Source organism: Fundulus heteroclitus, chromosome 11, assembly GCF_011125445.2.
Source record: "Fundulus heteroclitus isolate FHET01 chromosome 11, MU-UCD_Fhet_4.1, whole genome shotgun sequence".
NCBI classification, from domain to species: domain Eukaryota; kingdom Metazoa; phylum Chordata; class Actinopteri; order Cyprinodontiformes; family Fundulidae; genus Fundulus; species Fundulus heteroclitus.
The window spans coordinates 14,495,953-14,519,214 of record NC_046371.1 but is presented as its reverse complement, the minus strand read 5'-3'; the positions used below and the strand labels follow the sequence as shown (position 1 = coordinate 14,519,214).

The window sequence follows — 23,262 nt, the reverse complement described above, 5'->3', positions numbered from 1 at the left end:
TTTGTGCTGCTGACAAATCTATGGAGAGGCTGATTTCATTTTCCAGGAGAACTTGGCTCCAGATTATGCTGTAAAAAGTAGCAACACCTGCTTTAATGGCCATGATACTGCTGTGCTTAATTGGCAGCCAACTCACCTGACCTAAACCTCACAGGACCTCCAGTTATCTAGAAGAAATTCAGACACCAGAGCAGCAGGCAATGGGAGCTTTAACACCTCAGCAGAGCCATGCTGCATTAATGTAGTAATTCATGCAAAGACCCGGAGTGCATTTAATGGACTGTTTTCAATAAGCCAGAATTTCTGTAAAAAAAAAAAAAATAATAATAATTTCACTGGTCAAATGCAATTTATTAAAATATCTTACCCTGGGTAATGAATCTAAATCTGTGTAGTTTCACTTATAAAATTAACTCCAATTTATTCAGCTGCCACTGTATTTCTATATTTAAGACTGAACTGAATGCACAAAAACTTCAAAATACTTTGTTATGCTTTAATATATTGGATATTTCATAAAAACTAAATAATTAACGGTTTATAGCTTCTTCCTTGTGTTTCCATGATTGAACACCTTTGTCCTCCTGAAACGATGTGCTGTTAACGTAAGATTTCCCTGCAGATCTTCAGAGGAATGATGTTTCATTCCCCTCGACATGACAGCGAAAATGTTCCCCGTTTTAATTCTACAAGCCTTTAAGTCGAGCATTTCCACCCACAAATCATCCAAAGCGATTTCTTCTGCAACAGTCGGCTCTGATTTATTTTTCCTCAAACACCTACACAAACTGAAAGCTCCAGAGCCTGAACAATAAACAAAACAGAATTACTTTTCAAAATTAACATGCAAATAAAAGCACTAAGAACAATAACCGTAGTCTCCAGGGGAGCCTAAATAAACCTTCAGATAAACACTTCTGCGGGAACATATTTAAGCACTGAAGCAATCCACTAGGACTTTTGACTTCCAGGGTCCTGCGTGGTTGCTCAGGAAGCGCTGTTTGACCAGTTCTTTGACGCTCTGGTGGACGGCAGCTTCAACCTGTGAAATAAATAAGAGGAAAACACTCAACCAGATGGAGGATTTATGGATTAGTACCAGTTTGCATGAGTGGAGTTCACAACATTTTGACGTCATTTAACACCGCAAAAAGGGAATTCAAAGTAAGTAAAATTTTCTTTAAATGTGTGTATTTGTCCTTGATTTATGCAGCTAAATAAGACTATTTGCCAATGGAATAAGATTTTTGCCCTTAAAATAAGAACAAACCATCTCCATCATCTTATTTCAGGTGCAGGATATCCAATTATCTTATTTTAGGGGTAAAAATACTCATTTGACTTACTTTGAGCTCCCTTTTTGCAGTGAACAAAGGATCTGTTTGGAGGAGGAGGAGAAAAGATGGAACAGCTGCAGAGTTTCCTGTCTCTGCTAAGCGACCGCGTGCCCTTGCAGGCAGCAGAGAGCTTTGTGATGACCTGATGGAAATTGGTCATTTAGGCCTCCCCTCACTTTAATCTCGACTTTGTCGCCTTTAACTTCAATTAATACCTAAATACATGAACCGAAGTTTCTAGCTCCAACCATTAAACCTAATGGTTACAAAGAGTTTTTATGGGAAGGAGACGTGCAGAGAAGCTGCAGCTTCGAGCTCCTTTGGCCAACCAACCTGCTGTTATTACCTGAAAAAGCAGATTTGTTCTTAATTTACATGGTTGAAGACTTTGTCAGCTGATGTGCTCATATGGAACTTATGCCAAATCCTGACAAGAGGGTTAAAAGTGACGATGGTTACAATATGTAGTCTGAAAGCAACACTTTTCAGTCAAAGTTTCAATGTATTTTTTTGTTTATGAAACTAAAACACGCGAGAGCATCCGTTCTGGGTAATCAGCCAATATTACAATAATTTGAGCCAAAACAACAGGCTATGATAAAAGGGCTGAGGCAAACCCTAATTTGTGAATAACATCGTAATGACAGCACGGCCCACACACCTTGACACTGTGGTAGGTGGGAAGCTCCGTCAGGTACTTGCGCCCACCCAGCCGTGCGACTTTACGGAAATAACTGTAGAGGGCTCTCTTGCAAAGTCGGCTGGAGAAGCTGGGCCCACTCACAGAAGGAGAGCTGTTAAGAAAAAATAAATAAAAAATTTCACCTTAAAAAATATGAATATTTCCAGTCTGGTAGTGTATAAAAGTGTATAAGTCTAAAAAGCGTGTGGTGAATGCTGTAGCAGACAACCCAGTGAGAAAATGGTAGCCTGACGTCTGCAATAACAACGGCATTTAATGCAGGGCCACATTTAGGGCACAACTGCTAAATGCTTTTACCCCCATTTGAGAGAAAAATGCCCCTGCTTCAGAGCGTCATGGTGTTAAAAGTCTCAGCGTTGCTCAGTAGGGAAACCCAGCAGCACTAAGAAGAAAGGAGAACTCCTGCAGACGGCACTTACTGTGGCCCCTCATTGTTGGCGGAAAGAGTCGAACCCTACGACAAGAGTGTTATTATTTTAATATAGTAGATGAGAAAAAAACGTCACCTATTTGTTAGAAGTAACAATCAAGGTGATATTTCAAGATTTCAAGGCACCATCTACAATTAATTTATCTATAATAAATTATTTTACAATAAACATTTGTTTTTTTTGCATGTTAGTTATTTATATATACTCCGTTATGCATTATTTTAAATTATTTACTGTAATAATTATTGAAAGGACTGAGTTTATATAGTGCTGCTTTCTACTTTGACCATTCAAAGCACTTTACACTAGAGCCACATTCACCCAGTCACACACAAATGTGTTCAAATTTATACACAGATCATTTGGTTTGCCTGAGTATATTACCAGAAGGAGGAAGCTGGAATTGAACCTTCAACCTTCCAGTTTGACAACTCTACCCACAGATCCATGGGCCTGTATCTTGTATTAATACATGTAGCATGTGTTACCATTATCCATTTTATCACATTAGCTTAATTAAAATTTATTCTGGGACTATTTCACATTCAATGGACACAAAGGGGAAGTTAGAAGACAAAAAAAAAAAAAAAAAAGGAATAGAAAAAGATGAGACAAAATACTAAAAAAATAATAAAATGTAGAAAATGTGTCAAAAATGAGAAAAAAGATATATATTCTTTTGTATTTTTCAAAAATATAAAGTCCTAATAAAAGATTCAAGCTAAAGTTTTAAAGAAACAATCACTGCTTCCCCAACAGAAGCTAGAGACCCATCAGGCCGTTACTGGTCAACGGCGATTTAAAGATTTCTTCTGTCGCCTGAGCTGCCGGTTCTGGTTTCCTATGGATGATGTGGACTTCAGACTGAACGCTCCATCATGCAGCGAGCCCCACCGAGTTAGACTGAAAACAGGACCGACTGCGCAGTGCCTTATTAACGGGCAGCAGAATACGGCGGAAAAAAAGGCAGTTTTCCAAATAAGCAGAAAATGGCTGCAATGCCATCAGCTATGATGATACATTTTTCTTGCGCTAAACCCAAATAAAGAGACCAGCTATAGTGACAGAAAGATAAGCAGAAATAAGGACGCGGGAGAGAACTATGCTTTGCTCCAGAGGGCAGCGAGGGGTTTGTGAAGTTGCCGTTTCCACACTGACCGGCTGCTTCCTGTTCGCTCTGGAGCAGCTAGAGATATCCTCCGGCTGCCAGAGTGTCCGACTTTTAACTTACTGGCGCGTACTGCAAGCTCCACTATGCTGTGCCTACCTCCACAGAGGCTGGTTCTGCACTCCAGCTGCCTAAGAGCAACAAAATAATGCTGCCACGAGTTCAATAAATAAAAATGATTTTCGCAGCTGGTGCTGGTTTTGGTCCAAAAGGCCCATAGCATAAACTTGTAGCAAGTGGATAATTAAGTAGAAACAACTTACTAAGGATAAACTGTGGGGCCCATTCTTAGAGATAGTGGCTAAATTAAATACAGCAGGACTCTCGTTGCGAAGGTATCCCTACAGGTGCACCAATGCTTAACCTTCATCTTAGTTTATGGAGGAAAAAAAAAAAAAAAACTCTTAACAGAAATATATCACAACACGGACAATAAAAATGCCATGAAGTTTGCTAGGAGCTATCAGCCCTGATTAACTGCGATACTTTGAACAGTGGGGGGGAAAAAAGAATCTATTTTTTGAGAATTCAACCTGCTGAATACCAATCAAGAGCAAACTGGCTAATTTCCATTACTGCTAGGGCTGGGCGATAAATCGATTTAATCGATTAATTCGAATTTACAATCCTTTAAGATTTAATTTTTGGAAAATCTGGATTTTATTTTGCCAATACACTCATTGGGTTTCCATGAAGAGAACAGCATGTGATGCTGAATATATGTTTAGGCAAATGTATTGTCAAAATATTGTTAAGTAGAAACTTTGTTTTACCATAATACGAGGTACTTCATTTACTTATTGACTTTTTTTTTACTTAGTTTGAAGTTCACAAGTGCAGTGAAGCCTGTTCTTAGCTCAATGTGTAATACCACTAGTAGCAAATGTTTTGTTATATTTTCATTGTTTATAATGGCACGGCTGCCATCTTGTTTTACAAGCATGTTTCACAGCTTGTTTTTAGTTGCACTTTGAATTCAGGTCAACTTTCTGACGAAATGCTTGACATAAAAGCAAGGTTTTAAAATAATTTCTTTTTATGAAACAAAAAGGAGGAAAAAAAATTGATTAATCGGATTTGGTATGATCAAATCTGAGATTTATTTTTTAATCCATATCGCCCAGCCCTAATTACTGCTCAATTGATTGATGCATTAAAAATTTTTTTACAGTATGTTCCTGCTGTTATAACATGATGGCGTTTCCTGGGTTTCCTTGCACTTCCTAATGGTGTCATCTAAAGGGTAACGGTACAGCCTTAATGGAGAGAAGCTGGACAGGCAGCAGAATAATGTGCGGGCCGTGGCCGACTCCCGTCAGGTAAGCGGACATCGAGCTTGAAAGATGGCAGGAGCCGCAGGACGCACAGGACAAGTCAAACAGGCACAGGCTTCAGCTCCAATATGAAGGGTGGTAGTCACGTCAAGCATGGACATCATATATGTAGATCCGTCATCGGGCGCAGGTTCGCACGTCAACGTCACCGCCATATTGTGTGTGGCAGAAAGAAGTTGAGTTCTGTTGTAGTGAACGTGGATCAGAGAAGATGCCTCATTCCTGTGCTGCATGGAAATGTATTCTGGCTGATTTCACTACTTGTATCTGCCTTCTATAAACTAAGGCTGCACCATGTTGCAAAACACACTAAAGCTGCAGAGTGGCAACACTAGGAAAAAGCTGTTCAAGATCATTCTTTTTCAAGGTTTTTAGCTTGCATACAGTACAGACTATTGTATTTAGACATAGATGTGCATATATAAATACATATGTAGATTTTCAAGTATTATAAAAAAGCCAAATAAATAGCTGTGTGTAAACATTGTGGTCTTCATTATTCCATAAAACCGTGTCACATATGAAACTTTAGGAACAGACTTTTTGGGAGAGTATTAAAGAGGTAAAATTAATAATATGAGAAAAAAAGTCCTAGGTCAATAAAGTAAAAAAAACAAAACACAAAAGTGATAATGTTATGAGAAAAACGTCATATTATGAGAATTAAGAGGGAACTTTTCCAGAATAGTCACAGTTTGCAGAATTATTTCACTCCTGGAAAAATAGGGCCAGGTTAGATTATTTTAATTATTTTTATTCTTTACGAGAATAAATTTAGGAGAATTAAGCTAAAGGGATACGAAAATAAACTTGTAATATTACAAAATTAAAAAAATAACGAATACAAAGTATATTCTGAGATTAAATTCTCTGTGATACTGTTTAAGTGACTGAGTAGCTGCAGATTTGCCACATTTAAGATGGCGGACGCTCTGACGCATCGCAGCACAGGCAGAACCCGCCCAACGACGCGTCTACGTATATGTCTATGACGTCAAGCATGGACGTGGCATACAGACCAGGAAGTGTTTGCTTCGCATTTCTTTCATCGTATGGTGACGGCTAGAAAAAACACACATCACCCTTCAACGATGACGCCTTTGCTGCTGTCCAGAACTTCGATGTCTTCGTCTCCGAGGCACCAGTTGATGCTGAGGTTGTCGTAAGTCTGAGAAGTCGCAGCGGGGCCCACGTAGTCGCCAGACAGAAAGATGATGTCTTGTTTCTTGTAGAACGGAGGTAGGACCCCTTCCCATCCATCACCCAGCCTGCTGCTGGTGATGTCGGACACTTCCTGAAAGATCTGACCTCCTAAACAAGAACAGAAATCTGTTTAGGAGTAAAGGGACAGAGTGCCAGTCTAATCAATGCGTACACCCATTTGAGTTGTACCAAGCGGCTTAATTGCCAATTAGATTTACTGTTTGTATTTCACCTTACAAAACTGATTCAGTGTTGAACTTTTCCTCACTGTATAACATAAAAATTGACAGACTCGATCTATTTTATCGGGATTCTTTACGGCAAACACAAAGAGCATGGTTGTGAAGTGGAAGGATGGACGGTTTCCAAATCTAAGTCGTTCCAGTGTCCATCTGGATTTATGTTAAGGGTCATTGTGCTGTTGGAAAAGTCGTCTTCTGTAGCCTCTAAATGATTTTTTTCCTCTTTTATCCTTATTTTAGCTAAATGATTTATTTATTAGCTCCCCATCAACAACCAGCTTCACTGCGCCTGCTGAAGGAATGCATCTCACATGACGCCAAGTCTATGTTTGATCTACATTTTTGCGAGACCTTAACTTCTTGGACAAAAAAACAAAACAAAGCACTTTCTTCAGCACCTAATCCTACACTTGCTTTATTCCCTCTAGTGGATAATCTGAGTACTACAGCTGCCAAATTCAGGCTGAGGTCCAAGACGGCTGAGCACACCTTCCAAAGAAGTCAAAGAAGAAATAGGAAGTAATTTCCCCCCAGAATTATTACTATAAGTAAAATGCAAAAACTAGGATTATTATTAAAAAAATTGTCTTACATAAAACCCTAAATTAAATGTAATTAAAGGTTGTGCAGAAAAATCAGGGCGTATTGTGTGTACGGACAGTGATACTTATGCTGGTATATTTTATGCATCGGTGGACAAGTTATGTTTTTAGTGGATTTCATGACTGCATTTATTCCTTAAAACACCAAAATTACAACAAGAATGTTTATACAAAACATTTAGAACTTCACATTGACTTTAATAATTTTATATCTATGTTATCTATGAGTGTTACAGTGTAACAATGTCAATACTTAGATTGATATCTGGTCAAAAGCGATAAACTGTTTCCTTTTAAAGTATAGCATGTGCTTAACTCTGATAGGCTACAACTCTGTTCATCTGCGGCGTAAAATCCAATAAAAGAACTGATGCTTGAGCTCGTAATGTAAACTAATTTGTGGCAAAATAAAGTGCCAGTGCATGAAGTCTTTAAATTCAGCAAGCAGCAAAACACGTTCACATAATTTTACCTACAAAACGCACAAATTAAAATGCATACGACCTAAAGCACACGGCGATGGTTAAATTTACCTACTACCATGGTGGTGATGTAGAGCGGCTGAACGAAGTGGCTCAGTAATGCACCCTGGACTCCAGTGATGGTCCAGCTGTGCAACTTGTCGCTGCCAGAGACGCAGCAGACCTTTGCGCCCCACAGACCCAGGTCAAGGTAAGGCCCAGGTATGAGCTCACCCTTGGCGTGATACTGTAGCTCCAAATTGCTCCAACCGTTGTTTGCTGAGCTCCTAAAACATGGAATTACATCTTTTTTTGTCATTTAGAGGCTGTTCAAAACAATAGCAAATGATTTTCTGAATGATGGAAGTGCTCACTTTCACACACAAAAAAAAAAACACCTCGCATTTGTACAAGTCTGACAAAAAATAAAATAAAAGGATGAATGAGAAACAGGCAGCTTTACTTGAAGTAGAAGTTCTTAGGCGCTCCCTCTGGGCACTGATTGGTGTAGAGATGGAGGCTGATTGTGGGTTTGAGCTGCAGCAGGTGACTGTCGGCGCTACTCTCAAAAACACAACTCTCCTTGGCCTTTGGATCGTCTTCAAAGAACAGCAGAAGCTGTTTGTACAGAAACCTGAACAGAAGCCAGAAAAAAAAAAGAATATTTCTCCAGACAACAACAGCGTCTTCGATGAATCACGTGCACTTAGCAGAGTGAGCTCTTTGATCTCGTCTGCTGGTCTGAGCTTCGCTCTGAATATATCAAAGAAATGCATTTTACACATTTCAGGACCACGGACAGCTTTCTGGGTGGACGACCAAGATGGATGGATGGCGGAAACTAAATGAGTGGATGGATAGAAAGCGTAGAAACGCATAGATAGGACTAAAATAAATTATGAAAAGATGAGTAAATCTTTTACATTTCAGGACAGGAAATAAAGACTTAAAACAAATGTTATATTTTATCCAGACTATGCAGGAAGTCTGTTAAGATTTAGTACATCAGGAGAAGGCGATTGGCCTCTTGAGCATCAGGAATTCAACACTTAATGAGCACTCCAAAGATAAGCAGAAGATGTTTTTTTCATTTACTAAATGGGGCATTTAGCACCTGAGGAGAGCCCTTCTGGCGATGATGATGGCGTGGCAGTCGTGGACCATCATCCCGCTGTAGCAAAGCCAGCCGCTGCAGCATGAACGGCCGGCTCCCACCGCCACAACCTTATACTGCCTACATGGACGACCTGCCGTATCCACGACATCTGTGGGGATAGAAGGCCTATTCTGTAAATGAGATATTTTCTTTAGGGCTGAATGCTAACGCGTTTTCGGAAGCTCACCTTTAATCAAGATAAATGCCGCCATGTGGCTTTTACAGCCAGAAAACTCGGGACACGTTCTCAGGAGGACGTCGAATTTATCGCTGCTCAGAGCCGCGATTTGATTCTTATGCCACTGGGTTTGCCAAACTATGAGAGATGGCAAAGATAAAAGCTGTGAGACATCGTTACTGTTACCCGTCAGCTAGACTGCACGGGTAAAAGTTATGTACAACTTTGTTTGCAGCAGTTAGTAGTACATTTAAAAAAAGAAAATATACTGAAAAATGTTTTTTTTTTTTTTTAAAGAAACGCTCAGCAGGACAACCCTGATTTGTAACAAGGTAACCAGATATAGTCGAGTTTAGGGTTTTATAGTCTTAATGAAGGGGAACCATAGCAGAGGGCATTTCTTCTTTTCCACAAATTGATGTTCTTGTTCATAGGAGGCTGGCTTTTTAGGGGGTTTTCAGAGCGGCATACATTAAAGTAGTGGTCCCCAACCACTAGGGCGGCACCGGTGATTTCGTATCGGCCCGCAGAGACAGAATGACTTACGTGATCTCTTTTTTTTATTAATTATCAGTCTGAATAATGCTTTTTTTTTTTAAATAAGGCCTAATTTTCTCGGTGACGACCATCTGACTATTGACGCACGTCAAACAATGAAGAGGAAAAGGCCCTACGAGGAGATAAAAGAAGAGCCTAGAACCTCCAAGTAAAAAAAAAACAATCAAAAGACAATACCAGGAGTCCTGCTCAAACTTTAGTAAGACTTATTGCAAGAAGTCATTCCCACACACAGTCTGCTCTGCATAAGCAGCAACCTGCACACCAAATGAAGCCTTGAAAAACGTTTTGCCGCATGTGAGACCAAGCATTCTGCATTTAAAGAGACGAAGGAGGGACGCAACATGGACGTACTGCGCATCGAGCTAATAACAGCTAGCGCCTTGGCCGTTTAGACCGGGAGGTTTTCTCCCAGACGGGAACTTTACTCACCGCTTTATATCGCTCTCAAACATCGACGCATTTAAAACCCTGCGCATGTGCTCCCTCTCGTCCTCTGGACTTGGAAACTATCTCAGAGGTTACCTGCTTAGCTGTATGTCTCTCCCCGATGAAGCCACTAAAGGAGCTAGTGATGCTACTACCCTCACAGAGAAAGTATTCCTGATTTTTTGTGTTTGCTCCACCTTCTCTAACCCGCAGTCAGTCGACGCCGATGGCCGTTTACACCGAGCCCGGTTCTGCTGGAGGCTTTCCTTCCTGTTAAAGGGGAGTTTTCCTCCCCACTGTCACTCCAACCCTAACCCTACCCTCGGTATGAGGGATTGCTGCTAACAACTGTCCACTGTGGCTATATATGCTCATCCAGGAGTGAATGCTGCAGGTCAATGACTCGACGCAATCTGCTGGGTTTCCTTAGAAAACGTTTCAACCCATTTGAATAACAAACAGAACTTGACCACATTGTTTGATAATTAATCTATTTGATATAGAATCTGTCTGCATGATTAGATCGAGCAGCTATTTTTGTTGTAAAGTGCCTTTATTCGACCTGTGTGGTGAATTGGTGCGATATGAATACACTGAGCAGAAAATGAATCGAAGCCGAGGTTCACTAAGCGCAGCAGAGAGGCTGCAGTACTCTAACGCTGTAGATCTCTGGTGGATAACACTAGACAACAGGTCAGCCTGACACCTCAGATTTGTTATTTCACTTCTACGTGGACAGCCGTGCACCTTCGGCGTTCGAGCTTTCATCTGTGGGTTTGAAGTCCTTGATCTGGTCCATTAGAAACACTTCAGAGAGTGCGCTTTCAGGGGATGACATCCCACAGATTGAGGGAATAGATGCTTCTTCAAAGTCTTCCTCCTGGAACAAAACACACAAGCAAAAAGATCTTGTATCAGCCTTTATCATACTTCTTTCTCTAGAGTGGATTGTATTGGATTGTACTGGATAATAAAAAAAACTAGAGATGTACTTCTCCTGTGCATTAATTACATCAAGTTAGGTTTAAAGAAAGTGCATTATCTTCAGAAAAGCTAAATATTACTCTACTTTTTAAACCATCCTTCTATTTTTAAACATTTATTAGCTTTCCAGACAGCCTATGGCTCACTTGAGGAGCAACTAATTCCCATTAAAGCCACATTTAAAAAGCTTTTTTGCATCTATTTTTTTTTTTTAAAGCTTCTCTTTTGTACCTTTTTAGACTGTCAATTTGTGTGCCGTTGGAATATGTCAAGCAATTCAATGATATAGACCAATTTTGTGTGAAATAATAAATGTGACTTCAAGTACATTAAACAAATAGTCCATGCTTCAGACACCAGCTGTTCTGGAAATCCATCTTATTCGTTTTTTTTACCTCGTTTTCCAAAATCACGTCATCAAAATCAAAAGGGTCTTTTGTGATGAGGATGGAAGACGTCCTGTTTGATCCGTCGCCACTTTCCAAAAGTTTGTGGTCAACAACTCCAGCAGCGAGCGCGTCATTACTATGGAGCAACAAGAAGCAACCTCACATAGTTAACCTTATTTTTAAATGAAAATATGAATATTCTACAGAGTCACATCTTCAATAAAACTTAGACGAGTTTCAGTAGAAATTAAAAACATTATCTTGGTAAAATATATTCCTCAAGTAAAAACAAACAAAAAAAAAAAACACTTTTAAGGAGATTTCAGTCCACTTATGGTTTGATTTAAAAAAAAAAAGGTGGACTTTCAACAACTTTACAAAACACAAAGTCAAAATAGCAGAGATCTCATTGACCAGATGAATGGATGATGACCAAATGCAGATTAATGGAAAATCAATGTGTGGAAAAATGGGTATTTCCAGAATTGATTCTGTATTCCTCTCTCTAACCATCGAGACGAGGAAAAACGAAGACAAACCCGTACATTCCCAGTCTGGATGGAACTTGAACTAAAGGTTGCAGGACAGCAGCTTATTCTTTGTTTGCTTTAAATCTGATTCTGCTGAACCACTGGCATTTCAAAAGCCTTCATTGCCCCAACAGCTGCTCATCAAGTTGTTTAGCAGTAATTAAATCAGGTTCGTCAAGCTACAGCAGCGTTTCTGAACACCTACTGTCCTGCATGTTTTCAGCGTTTCCCTGCCGCTACACAACTAAATTAAATAAATTACATTCTGAGGAGGTAATGCATTCATCTGAATCAGGTGTGCTGGAGTAAAGCTGCATCCTAAACATGAAGGCGGCCCCTTTCCAATACTTCTATTGGGTAAGGACTCTTCTGCCAAAGCGGAAGCACGTCAGCGGTCGCCATGATAAGCGCTGTCTGAATAGTAAGGAAGGAGGTAGGGAAAGGAGCCTTTATGCTTCCTCTCACAGCTACTTTAGCATAGAACCTCACGATGTCCCTTACCTACACCGAGGAGCTATAAGGAATCCCACAATCCTTTGCGTGACGTCACGCACCTCTCGAAATTCAACGACAATGTCCGGTGAGAAGAGAGCATTAAGTTTGCAGTTCATTTTGGGAATGCTGTAGGCTTGGATTTGACCGGCGTCATCCACGTGTTTACGTCACGTAACGGAGATAAAGGCTGACAAACAGATTGCTGCTTTCATGTGAAGTTGCTAAATCGCCAACAACCAGGAGAAAAGTCACTAGATTTGTTTCTAGTTGTTTTGTTTTTTTTTAAATAAAAGTTGCTTGAGGGGGTCATAAAAGTCCCCAAACATAACAACAGCGTTGGTGGCTTTTATTTTGATCAATTAAGTGTAGCCTAGCCTGCGCTCTACGTACATTTGGAATGGAAAAATCACTAAGTTGGCTGTTATGCTCTGTCCATGCATCCATCCATGGTCCTAACCTAAGAGTAACCTCAGAATCAAGCCATTTGCACACTTTTACTTTAACAACCTATAGCAAAAACATTTACTGCAGTGTGTCAGAGTAAAAAAAAAGAGAATTCGACTAAAATAGTGTCAGAATGTAACTGAGATCCACCAGTAGTTGCACTTCTACTGGGCACCAAACAAACGTACTCTTCCTTTTAGTACCTCGGCTCCGTGGAGCTGCCAGTGACCACTGCTGCCGCGTCGCCCGCCGTACCGACTTTGGGACGATGGTGGAGAGAATCTGGCTCAACGGCCGGTTTCAGAGACCTAAATGTCGCTGCAACCCCTCTTGACTTGAATTTGGAATGATCCGTCATGTTTGTCGAGGAACCTGCAGAAAACTGAATAACATTGGTGTTAGGATCACACATTTTAACAGCCAGAAAATATAAAAGACCCATTATCCACCATTAGTGCTAAGGCTGCATTCCTTATGTATCAAAATTGCAACATCAATCTTTATCGAGTGTTTTTCACTGCAAAGCACACAGTTATACAACATTTGAATTATTTTTTGTAAGCTTTATGTTTGGATTACCAGCAAAGCATGCTCATAATTAGGCTTTTTACCATTAGTCATTATATGGATGTCATCCTAGTTCCAAAACGATGGATTTGTGAATTTACAAAAGGACAAGGCTCTCCCTCCAAATAACATTTTATTAGATATAGTCAGATTTTCAAGAATCCCTGTTGATAACATGGAGGAAAAAACATCCCCCATTTCCATTCAGCCTCTAATTTGTCATTTCCAATTTACAAGACAGCAGCAGGCAGAGAATAATTTGGTCCAACAAAAACATGCTTTATATTCCTGTCGGTGAAAAGGATGTTTTAAAAACAGCCCAATGCTCACTTAGCTCCTGTTTTAGAGTTGATCAGCACATGGTTTTACAGTTATCCACTTAAAAAAGACTCCTGGGGGTAGCGCAGCTCAATTTCAACCTTTTCAAGCTGCAGATTCTGAATTTTAGCGTCATTTCAAAGTTGTTTTCAGGTCAGCTTTCTCAACTGAAACAATCAGTTTTGTAATTAAAGCCTTTTGAACATGTTGCAAGCCGGTGAGTTCATGCGTAAACATCTCACATGATTACTTCGACTCATTTGCGTTTTAAAAGACACATGTGTGTTTGTTTATATATACATATTTATCAGAATCAGATATACTTTAATATATACTTTATACTTTAATTTATGTTGACCCTCTCCCGTTGCAATACGTCTGCACAACACAAACCCAGAATAATGCACTTGTAAATATCTGCCACTTTGGGCTTCCTCTACAAATAGAGTTATTCTGTTAGTTTATTCCATTAGTTTGAATTACTTATTGTTATCTATTATTCTTATAAGACTTACATTTGTTCTGTTTATTCCCTGTTATATCTCTACATTTACTGTATGTTTGTCTATGTGTGACACATAAACTGAGCTTTGTTGCCATGTATTTGCTTTGGTGACACACATAGACAAACATACGCACAGTCTACTGTGTATATAGCTCTAGATTCTGTATTTATATCTATTTTGTCTGCACCATCAGCACCAAGTCAAGTTCCTTGTAAGTGCAAACCTACTTGGCGATAAACTTGTTTCTGATTCTGATATACATTGTGAGGGGAAAAAAGATGAGGTTCCTACACATTCCAGATTAAAATTTCCAGAGATTGAAGTCCTTTTAAACCAATTTCAAATGGAAATACAAAAAAAAAAAATAAAAAAAAATGTGTTGTCAGGTTTTTGAACACAGTACTTGAAAAAAATCAAAAAAAAAAATCAAGTGAGACAGAAGGGAAAAACTAAAGGAAAAAAACACATGGTTAGACAAGTGGGAGGAGAATAAAAACAAGGATGGAATGAAAAACGCAGGAGAGGGAAGAGAAGATAAAGGAAGGCAGAAGAGCAAAGGCACAAAGTTAGGAGGAAGCGTCTACATTTAGAAGGGGGAAAAAAAAGGACACAAATAACAAAAAAGCAAAATAATAAAACACACAAGGAAGCACAACAGGCAGCACAGACAAGTTAAATAGGAAGAATGTTAAATGGTCAAAAGAAACGTAAAGAAAGGAAACCCCTAAGTTTCTGGTAGTAGACTTTTCGAGTGGGGCCAAAGAGTAAAAATCACAAGGTGGGGATATTACCAGAACCACCAGATTTAAAAATCATGACCTCAGTTTTTTTTTTTTTTTTTACATTAAAATAGAGGGAATTAAGTGCCATCCATCCTCTGACGTCACTGAGACAGTCCAATAGAGACGAAGTGAAACCACTATGTTTCACAGGAAAGTAGACCTGACAGTCATCCGCATATACATGAAACTGCACACCACGCTTTCTAAAAAAATAGAACCTAATGGCCGAAGATACAGTGAGAACAAGAGAGGACCAGGAATGGACCCCTGGGGTACTCCTCAGGGGAGGGCAGCAGAGGTAGAGGTAAAATCATCCATCATCAAAAGAACTTCTTTCAGAAAGGTAGGACCTAAACGACTGAAGAGCTGGACCAGTGATGCCCACCCACTGCTTTAATCTGGAGATGAGAATGTCCTGGTAGACTGTGTGAAAAGCAGCTGTTAAGTCCAAAAGCACAAGTAAAACACAGTTTCCAGAATCCAGTGCTAAAAATATATCATTAAAATCCCTTAAAAGAGCAGATTCTGTGCTGTGGTAGATTTGGAATCCAGACTGGACCTCTACAATTTATTTAATTCATCTGATAAGCCCTTTAACTGGATATAAACAACTTTTTCAAACATTTTTATAATAAAAAGATAACTTGGAGACTGGTCTAAAGTTTGACGAAGAAAACAGATGTTTTTTTTCCTCCAACAATGGTTTCACTACATCATGTCTAAAATTGCTAGGTATAATAATAATAATAATAATAATAATAATAATAATAATAGACAATTTATTTTTCCATCAGACCTGAAAACGACTAAAATCAAATACAACACTTTTCCAGACGTGCTCACTGTATAGGACCCTGTGTACATGTTTTTATTAGCATTATAAAGAACTATTTTAAAGAACTGCTAATTAGATTAATTTCAAAAACTACCCAACTTATGAGCTGTTCAATTAACCAAACAACCTCTTATTAAAAAGAAGATTGAAAAGCACAAACGCGCATTTAAAAGCACTAATTGTAGCGATTTAAACTCCACATATTTTATTATTTTGAGGGCATCGTTGCTATTTTTGATCATTACGGCGGTAAAGCTGCTCCTCGCTAGCTTACACCAACTTCAGCTTGCTAGCCGAAACAAGCTAGGTTTAATGCAAAGGTAAACGGCCAGATAAACATGTCAAATGTTCATATTTAGCCGCTTCAAACGTGTTAAGCAAATATTACTAGTGTCCTTAATGTTTTAATTATTTGTTTTTTCCACCAGTAATAAGGGCTGAAGCTGCTCCCGGATGCAGCTAGCATAACAAGCTAACCGTTTTCCCACCACAGACACCCTGTTTATTTCTACTAAGAACCATATTTACACGGTGGTACAAACTCTAAATGACTCTGCGTTTATTTCCCCTGCAAACATTCTAGCTTCTAGACACGCAGCTCAAATCTTACCTTAACAAAATAGTTCCCGGGCACAGAGGCAAACAGGAGATGGAGCTACGAGGTCAAGAGGAGGCGGAAGTGTACGGTTGGAAGAGTTGGATTTGGAGCTGCGCGGGAAAAACAAAACATAAAAATATATCGGATTTGGAAAAGGTGGATTTGGCATAAACTGGTATGTGAATGGTTCTGGTGGAAATGGAGGTAGAAATAGAGGAAGGTATGGATTTAGAAGGGTGGACGCCAGTGGGAAGAGGAAGAGGGAGAGGACGTGGAAGAAATAAAACAGATGAAGGAAAGGGAATTCAAGGCAGTAAACGAGAACTGGAAGGAAGTAGTTCGGATGAAGAAAGGATAGTTAGGAGGAAACTTGTGAGGGAGGAATTTAAAATAATATTAAAACTTAAAAATGAACAGGAACAGGATAACATCAGCCCCATTGTGGTGTCAAGAGAAATAAAAAAGAAAATTGGAGATGTCGAAATGGTAAAGATTTTGCGAGATGGAAACCTATTGGTTGTCTGTAAAAACGAAGAACAAATGAATAAGGCTTTAAATGTGGATAATATTTGTAAAAAAACTGTGTTGGAGAAAAAAGTGTTGGGAGAAAATAAAAAGATTAGAGGAGTGATTTATGGGATCCCTCTAGATGAAGATCTTGAGAAACTTAAGAGAAGTATTGGGGGTGCAAAAGTGAACAACTTGAAAAGATTGTCCAGAACAATAAATGGAGAAAGAGTAGGAAGTTTATCGATTCTCATTGAATTCGAAGAAAAAGAATTGCCACAAAACATTAAAATAGGTTATCTCAGTTTTCAGGTCAGACCATATATCCCTCCACCAATTCGTTGTTTCAAATGTCAAAGGTACGGACACATAGCAGCAGTTTGTAAAGGAAAGCAGAGATGTCCAAAATGTGGGGAAGATCACAAGTTTGAAGAATGTAAAGAAGTACAAGAAAAATGTTGTAATTGTGGAGGGCAACATAGAGTTACATATGGAGGGTGTGAAGAAAGAAAGAAGGCGAAAGAAATCATACAGATGAAAATGACAAAAAACATAAGCTATGCAGAAGCAGTTAAAAATGTGAAGGAACAGAAAACAAGGAAAAGTGAACAAACACCGAGTCAAATTCCATTGCAAGCCAAAATACATTCAGAGGAAAATATCACAATATCAGTAGAAAAACTAATATTATTTGTAGCTTATGTAATCAATTGCACTGACCAAGCCAAGCATAAAACTGAGAAGATTAAAATAATAGTGAGAGGAGCTGAAAAGTTTTTGGGGTTTAAAGAAGGATCATGGGAAAATATAAACAAAAAGTTGGAGGGAGATGGGAGACCAGGACCATCAGGTGAAAGTAGTTTATGTTAATATTACAGTGGAACGCAAGAAGTTTAATTGCTAACGGACAGGAACTTAAAGGTTATATTGACTGTCTTGAAGATCAACCAGAAGTTATTTGTGTTCAGGAAACATGGTTAAAAACAACATTAGATTTTGTGATTAAAGGATATAATAGTATAAGAAGAGATCGACAGGAGGGAGGGGGAGGAGGATGTGGAATATTTATAAAGCAAGGGATACAATATCAGATATTAGGGAAAGGCAAAGAACTTGAATTTATAGTAATTGAGATATGGGAACAAGAAGGTAAATTTAAAATAATAAATTTTTATAATCCATGTAAAACATTATCAATTGAAATAATGGAGGAGTTAACTGAATATTTGGAAGGGAAAGTAATTTGGTGTGGGGATTTTAATGCAAATAGTACATTATGGGGTAAATGTAATGATAAAAATGGACAAGTTATAGAAGAATTAATGGAAATGAAAAATCTTGTATGTATTAATGATGGGAGGGGAACAAGAATCAATGTAAGAACAGGGATGGAATCAGTTTTAGATTTAACAATAGTATCAAATGTTTTAGCTGGAAATTGTGAGTGGTTCATTGATAAGAATTCAACAATAGGTAGTGATCATTATCCCATAACAATTAGAGTAGGATTAAATTTAAATAATAAGAATATAAAGGTCAATAAAAAACTCAATTTCAATAAGGCAGACTGGATTAAATTTAGGTACTTGAGTCAAAATAACTTGGAAAAAGTAGATATGAGAATGGATATAAATGATATAAATCTAAACATTTGTAAGATAATCATGGAAGCAGCAGGTCATTCTATAAAGAAAACAGGGTGTAAAAATTATAAGAAAATGGTACCGTGGTGGACAAATGAATGTAAAGAAGCAATAAAGTTAAGAAATAAAGCATTTAAGGTACTTAAAAGTAATCCAATTTATAAGAATTTAACTGATTATAAAAGAAAACAAGCAATAGTAAGGAGAACTATTAAGAATGCAAAAAGAGAGTATTGGAGAAGTTTTTGTAGTACAATAGGGAGAGACACAAAAATAGAAAAAATATGGAAAATAATTAAAAGAATGAATGGCATAAAAAGAGAGTTTGAATATCCTATATTAAAAATAGATAATATAAATATAATAAAAGATGTAGATAAAGTTGAAATATTGGCAAGAACATTTAGTAAAATTCACAGTTCAAATAATATTAGTGAAGAGGGAAGAAAAGGAAGAGAAAATACAAAACTTAAATATAAAGATTTATTAGAAAGTATTGAAGAAACGAATAATTTATTGAATGTCGAGTTTACAAAAGTTGAATTGAATGATGCACTTAGAAAGACAAAAAATACAGCACCAGGTAAAGATGAAATTTGGTATAGAATGATAAGTCAACTTAGTGAAAAATCAAAAGATATAATATTGCAATTATATAATAAAATTTGGGAGGAGGGAAAATTACCGATTAACTGGAAGGAATCAATTATAGTACCAATAGCTAAACCAGGAAAAGATAATTCAAACCCACAAAATTACAGACCAATAGCGTTAACATCAAATCTATGTAAAATAATGGAAAAAATGATTAATAATAGACTAGTATATTATTTAAATAATAAAGGATTTATGTCAAAATATCAAAGTGGTTTTCGAAAAGGGAGGAGCACTAATGATCCAACGTTATGTCTAGAACATGAAATTAGAAGAGCACAAGTAAATAAAGAAAGTGTAGTGGCAGTGTTTTTTGATATAGAAAAAGCATACGATATGATGTGGGTTGAGGGATTATTAATTAAATTATACTTGTTGGGTATTAAAGGGAAAATATTTAAATGGATTAAAGACTTTTTAACAAATAGGAAAATACAAGTCAGAATTGGTGAAGTTATATCAGAAAAATATATAGTAGAAAATGGAACCCCGCAGGGGAGTATTATAAGTCCGTTATTGTTCTCAATTATGATAAATGATGTATTTAAAGATATTGGAAAAGGAATGGGGTGTTCACTTTTTGCAGATGATGGAGCTGTTTGGAAAAGAGGGAAAAATTTAGATTTCATTGTAAAGAAATTACAAGAGGTTATTATTGAAATAGAGAAATGGGCGTTGCAATGGGGATTTAAGTTTTCAGTTGAAAAAACAAAAGTAATAATATTTAATCAGAAAAAAATAAACAGGGAAATAAAATTAAAATTATATAAACAAGAATTAGAGCAAGTAAAGTGTGTAAAATTTTTAGGATTATGGTTTGATGAAAAACTAAAATGGAATATACATATTCAAAAGATTATTGATAAATGTAAGAAAATCTTAAATATTATGAGATGCTTGGCTGGCAGTGACTGGGGAGCAGATAGGCAATCACTAAAACAGATTTATACAGGTATGATTAGATCTAACATAGACTTTGGATGTATAGTTTACGGTTCAGCAGCTAAAACACATCTGGCTAAATTAGACATTATTCAACATCAGGCATTAAGATTATGTACTGGAGCATTTAAAACCACACCAACAGCAGCAATAGAAGTAGAAATGGGAGAAATGCCATTAGATTTAAGAAGAACAAAACTAGAAATAAATTATTGGCTGAATTTAAAAGGTAATAACTTAGAACATCCAACTTGTGAAATTTTAAATCCATGTTGGGAAAAAGAAAAGAAAGAAATGAGGAGTTTTGGATGGACAATTGAAAATAAAATAAAAGAATTTAAAATGAATAATTTAGAAATTACTCAAACAACACCAATATCAATTATACCACCATGGATTTTACCAGAAGCGACAGTAGATATGACAATAATGGAAAAGAAACAAGATAAATCTAACATTGTAGATAGTTATTCAGTACAGTTACATTTAAACAATTATTATCATTATATTCAAATTTATACAGATGCATCAAAAATAAATGAAAAAATAGGAATAGCATTTGTAGTACCAGAATTCAATATAAGAATGGGAAAACGAATTACAGACGGATTATCAGTATACAGAGGAGAAATGTTGGCAATATTATTAGCTTTACAATGGGTAGAAGACATAAAACCATTAAAAACAGTCATTTGTTCAGATTCAAGTTCTGCATTATTAAGTTTAAAATATAATAAATCAGATAGTAGGATGGACATGTTATTAGAAATATTTCATACATTATTCAGAATACAAAACATGGGTTTAATAGTTATATTTGTGTGGGTTCCAGCACATATTGGGGTTGAAGGAAATGAGAGGGCAGATAAATTAGCAAAGAGGGCAATACAAAATCCTATAAATTTTATCATTAAAACAAGTAAATCTGAGGGAAAGAGTATGATTAAAGAAAAACTTATGGAAAAATAGCAAGAAAGATGGGATGAAGAAAAAACAGGTAGATGGTTTTATAAAATTCAAAAAACAGTAAGAGGAAAAAGAAATGGAAGACGAAATAGAAAAGAGGAGAGGGTGATAACAAGATTAAGATTTGGGCATACGGGACTTAATTATACACTTTATAAAATTCAAAAGCATAATACCGGTAAATGTGATTATTGTGGAAAATATGAAACAGTAGAACATGTTATATTAGAATGTAATAAATATGAAAGAGAGAGAACTTATATGAAGAAAGAGTTGAAATGTATTAAGGAAAAGATTAATTTGTTAGATATTTTGAGGAAGCATTTGGGGAGTAAACATATACAAATAGTTATTCAATATTTAAAGAAAACTAAATTATATCATAGAATTTGATTATAGAAGGAGTAAATTATATAAATGAGTAGAATATTAAGGTACATATAGATAGATAGATAGATAGATAGATAGATAGATAGATAGATAGATAGATAGATAGATAGATAGATAGATATAGATTGATATATATATATATGTATATGTATATATAGGTATATATAGATAAAATAGACCATTAAGAACCACACTCCATACCAGTAAGTGGCGGTAATGCTACTTAAAGTTTGTTGCCAACCGCCATAAAACTCCACAAGAAGAAGAAGAGGCAAACAGGAGTCGGGCAGCTTCTCTCTGCGAGGTGGCTGGCAGTGCTGGTGCTGAAGGTCAAAATGGCTAACCTGACAACAGCCAGCTGCATGTATCGCTCCGCCTAGCTCCACTCACATACATCTGGGACACGGCTCATTGAAAATGATTTCCCCAACCAAATTTTTGGTCTGGCCAATCAGGACGCAGGGCGGGTGTTTCCTGGATGTGACGTAGTGGAGAAGCCACCGTGAGATTCCAACAACAATGGCGGCTCGCATCGAGGAAGCAAGCGTTAGCATTGATGCTGCTATTTCTTCCGTGTTGTCCAATCTATCTGATATTGTTTCATTAAAAGAACATCAGAGAACGGCTCTGAAGGCTTTTGTTGGTGGAAACCATGTTTTCGCCCTTCCCCCGACCGGATTTGGCAAGTTTTGTTTTCCGGGGCGCGTACGCGGACGCGCCCCGGAGCGGTTAGCGGTTAGCGCTAACCATATTGGGAGGCTTTTAGTCCTCAACGCGGTCGGCGCGGGATCGACTCCGACCCGCGGCGCTTTGCCGCCCGTCTTCCCCCTCTTCCTGTCAGCTCACTGTCAATAAAAGGTGTGCCACTACAGTGTTTCCCGCAGGAATTTGCTTATGCGAGGCGGACCGGCTCGCGGAGCGGGGGGGGTGGACGACACGTTTTCCGCGGCCGCCTCGCCAAGATAGCGCTGCGGGAAACCCTGCACTAGAGCCGCAAACACATTTCCGGCGTCGGTCTCATCAGCGTCACGGGTTAGCTTCGGTGTGAGTGGTTGAAATAGCACGTCGATAAAGATGACAGACAAGTGGCTTATCCAATCATATGCAAGGAGTTTTGATAAGGCCCAGCCTTCAGTAAAGGCAATGCCTATGGCGGTGTCCCAGATGTATGTGAGTGGAGCTAGGCGGAGCGATACATGCAGCTGGCTGTTGTCAGGTTACAAAATGGCCGCCTCCCACAAGCAAAGTGAGGAGGTAAAGGTCCCTGCATTAAACGCGCATTTAGGCTACATTTAACAACGTTTTTAAGTTAAAACCATTTTAAAAGGTCTTTAGATGCCATATGTTAAACTTGTATTTACACCAACTGACACCAATGTCCTTTACAAGTCTAAAATAGGCCCAGTTTACGTTCAGTTGTCAGGGTTGCCAGATCTGACCAATGAGCTATATTGAAGCCACCAGCCGCCATATTGGTACTCCCTATTTCCCCCCAGTAACTAGGGAATATGTACGAGGATTTTCTCATGTACAAGGCTTTAAACTTTTAAAATGTCAAATGCCATATACTTTTATGTTATGTTCTAAAACTAGCAAGTACTGAGAAAGTCATGTGCTGAAATATATATATATATATATATATATAGAGATATATATATATAAGATAGAGATATATATATGATATAGATAGATAAACATTTAGAGAGATAGAGAGAGAGAGATAGAGAGAGATATAGAGAGAGAGAGAAAAACACAGATATCTAGATATATATATATATATATATAAAACATTTCTATATAGATCTATATCTATATATATATATCTATCTATATATATGAAACATTTATATATATATATATATATATATATATATATATATATATATATATATATATAAAAATTTATAACA

General features: G+C 37.6%; 1 protein-coding gene across 1 annotated transcript; it reads right to left on the bottom strand.

The window, feature by feature from the left end:
• Positions 1 to 540: 540 nt before the first annotated feature.
• adad2 (adenosine deaminase domain containing 2) lies at positions 541 to 21,682 on the bottom strand. Its single transcript, XM_036142897.1, has 12 exons — positions 21,635 to 21,682; positions 16,263 to 16,301; positions 12,848 to 13,026; positions 11,182 to 11,311; positions 10,550 to 10,682; positions 8,825 to 8,953; positions 8,596 to 8,746; positions 7,945 to 8,115; positions 7,554 to 7,768; positions 6,056 to 6,284; positions 1,999 to 2,131; positions 541 to 1,042 (listed from the first exon to the last, which is right to left on the bottom strand). The coding sequence occupies exons 3-12, from the start codon at positions 13,000 to 13,002 to the stop codon at positions 932 to 934; spliced, it is 1,557 nt and encodes a 518-aa protein (XP_035998790.1). The 5' UTR covers positions 13,003 to 13,026; positions 16,263 to 16,301; positions 21,635 to 21,682; the 3' UTR covers positions 541 to 931.
• Between the last annotated feature and the right edge of the window lie 1,580 nt (positions 21,683 to 23,262).

Bases quoted from the DNA above. Each gene is read 5' to 3' on its own strand.
- adad2 (XM_036142897.1), bottom strand. From the start codon at position 13,002: ATGACGGATCATTCCAAATTCAAGTCAAGAGGGGTTGCAGCGACATTT. The intron at 8,954-10,549 runs GTGCACGGCTGT...CATCTCTCATAG, and splicing joins TGAAAGCTCGAACGCCGAAG to TTTGGCAAACCCAGTGGCAT. The intron at 8,116-8,595 runs GTGCTAAATGCC...GCTTCTGTTCAG, and splicing joins GCCAGAAGGGCTCTCCTCAG to GTTTCTGTACAAACAGCTTC.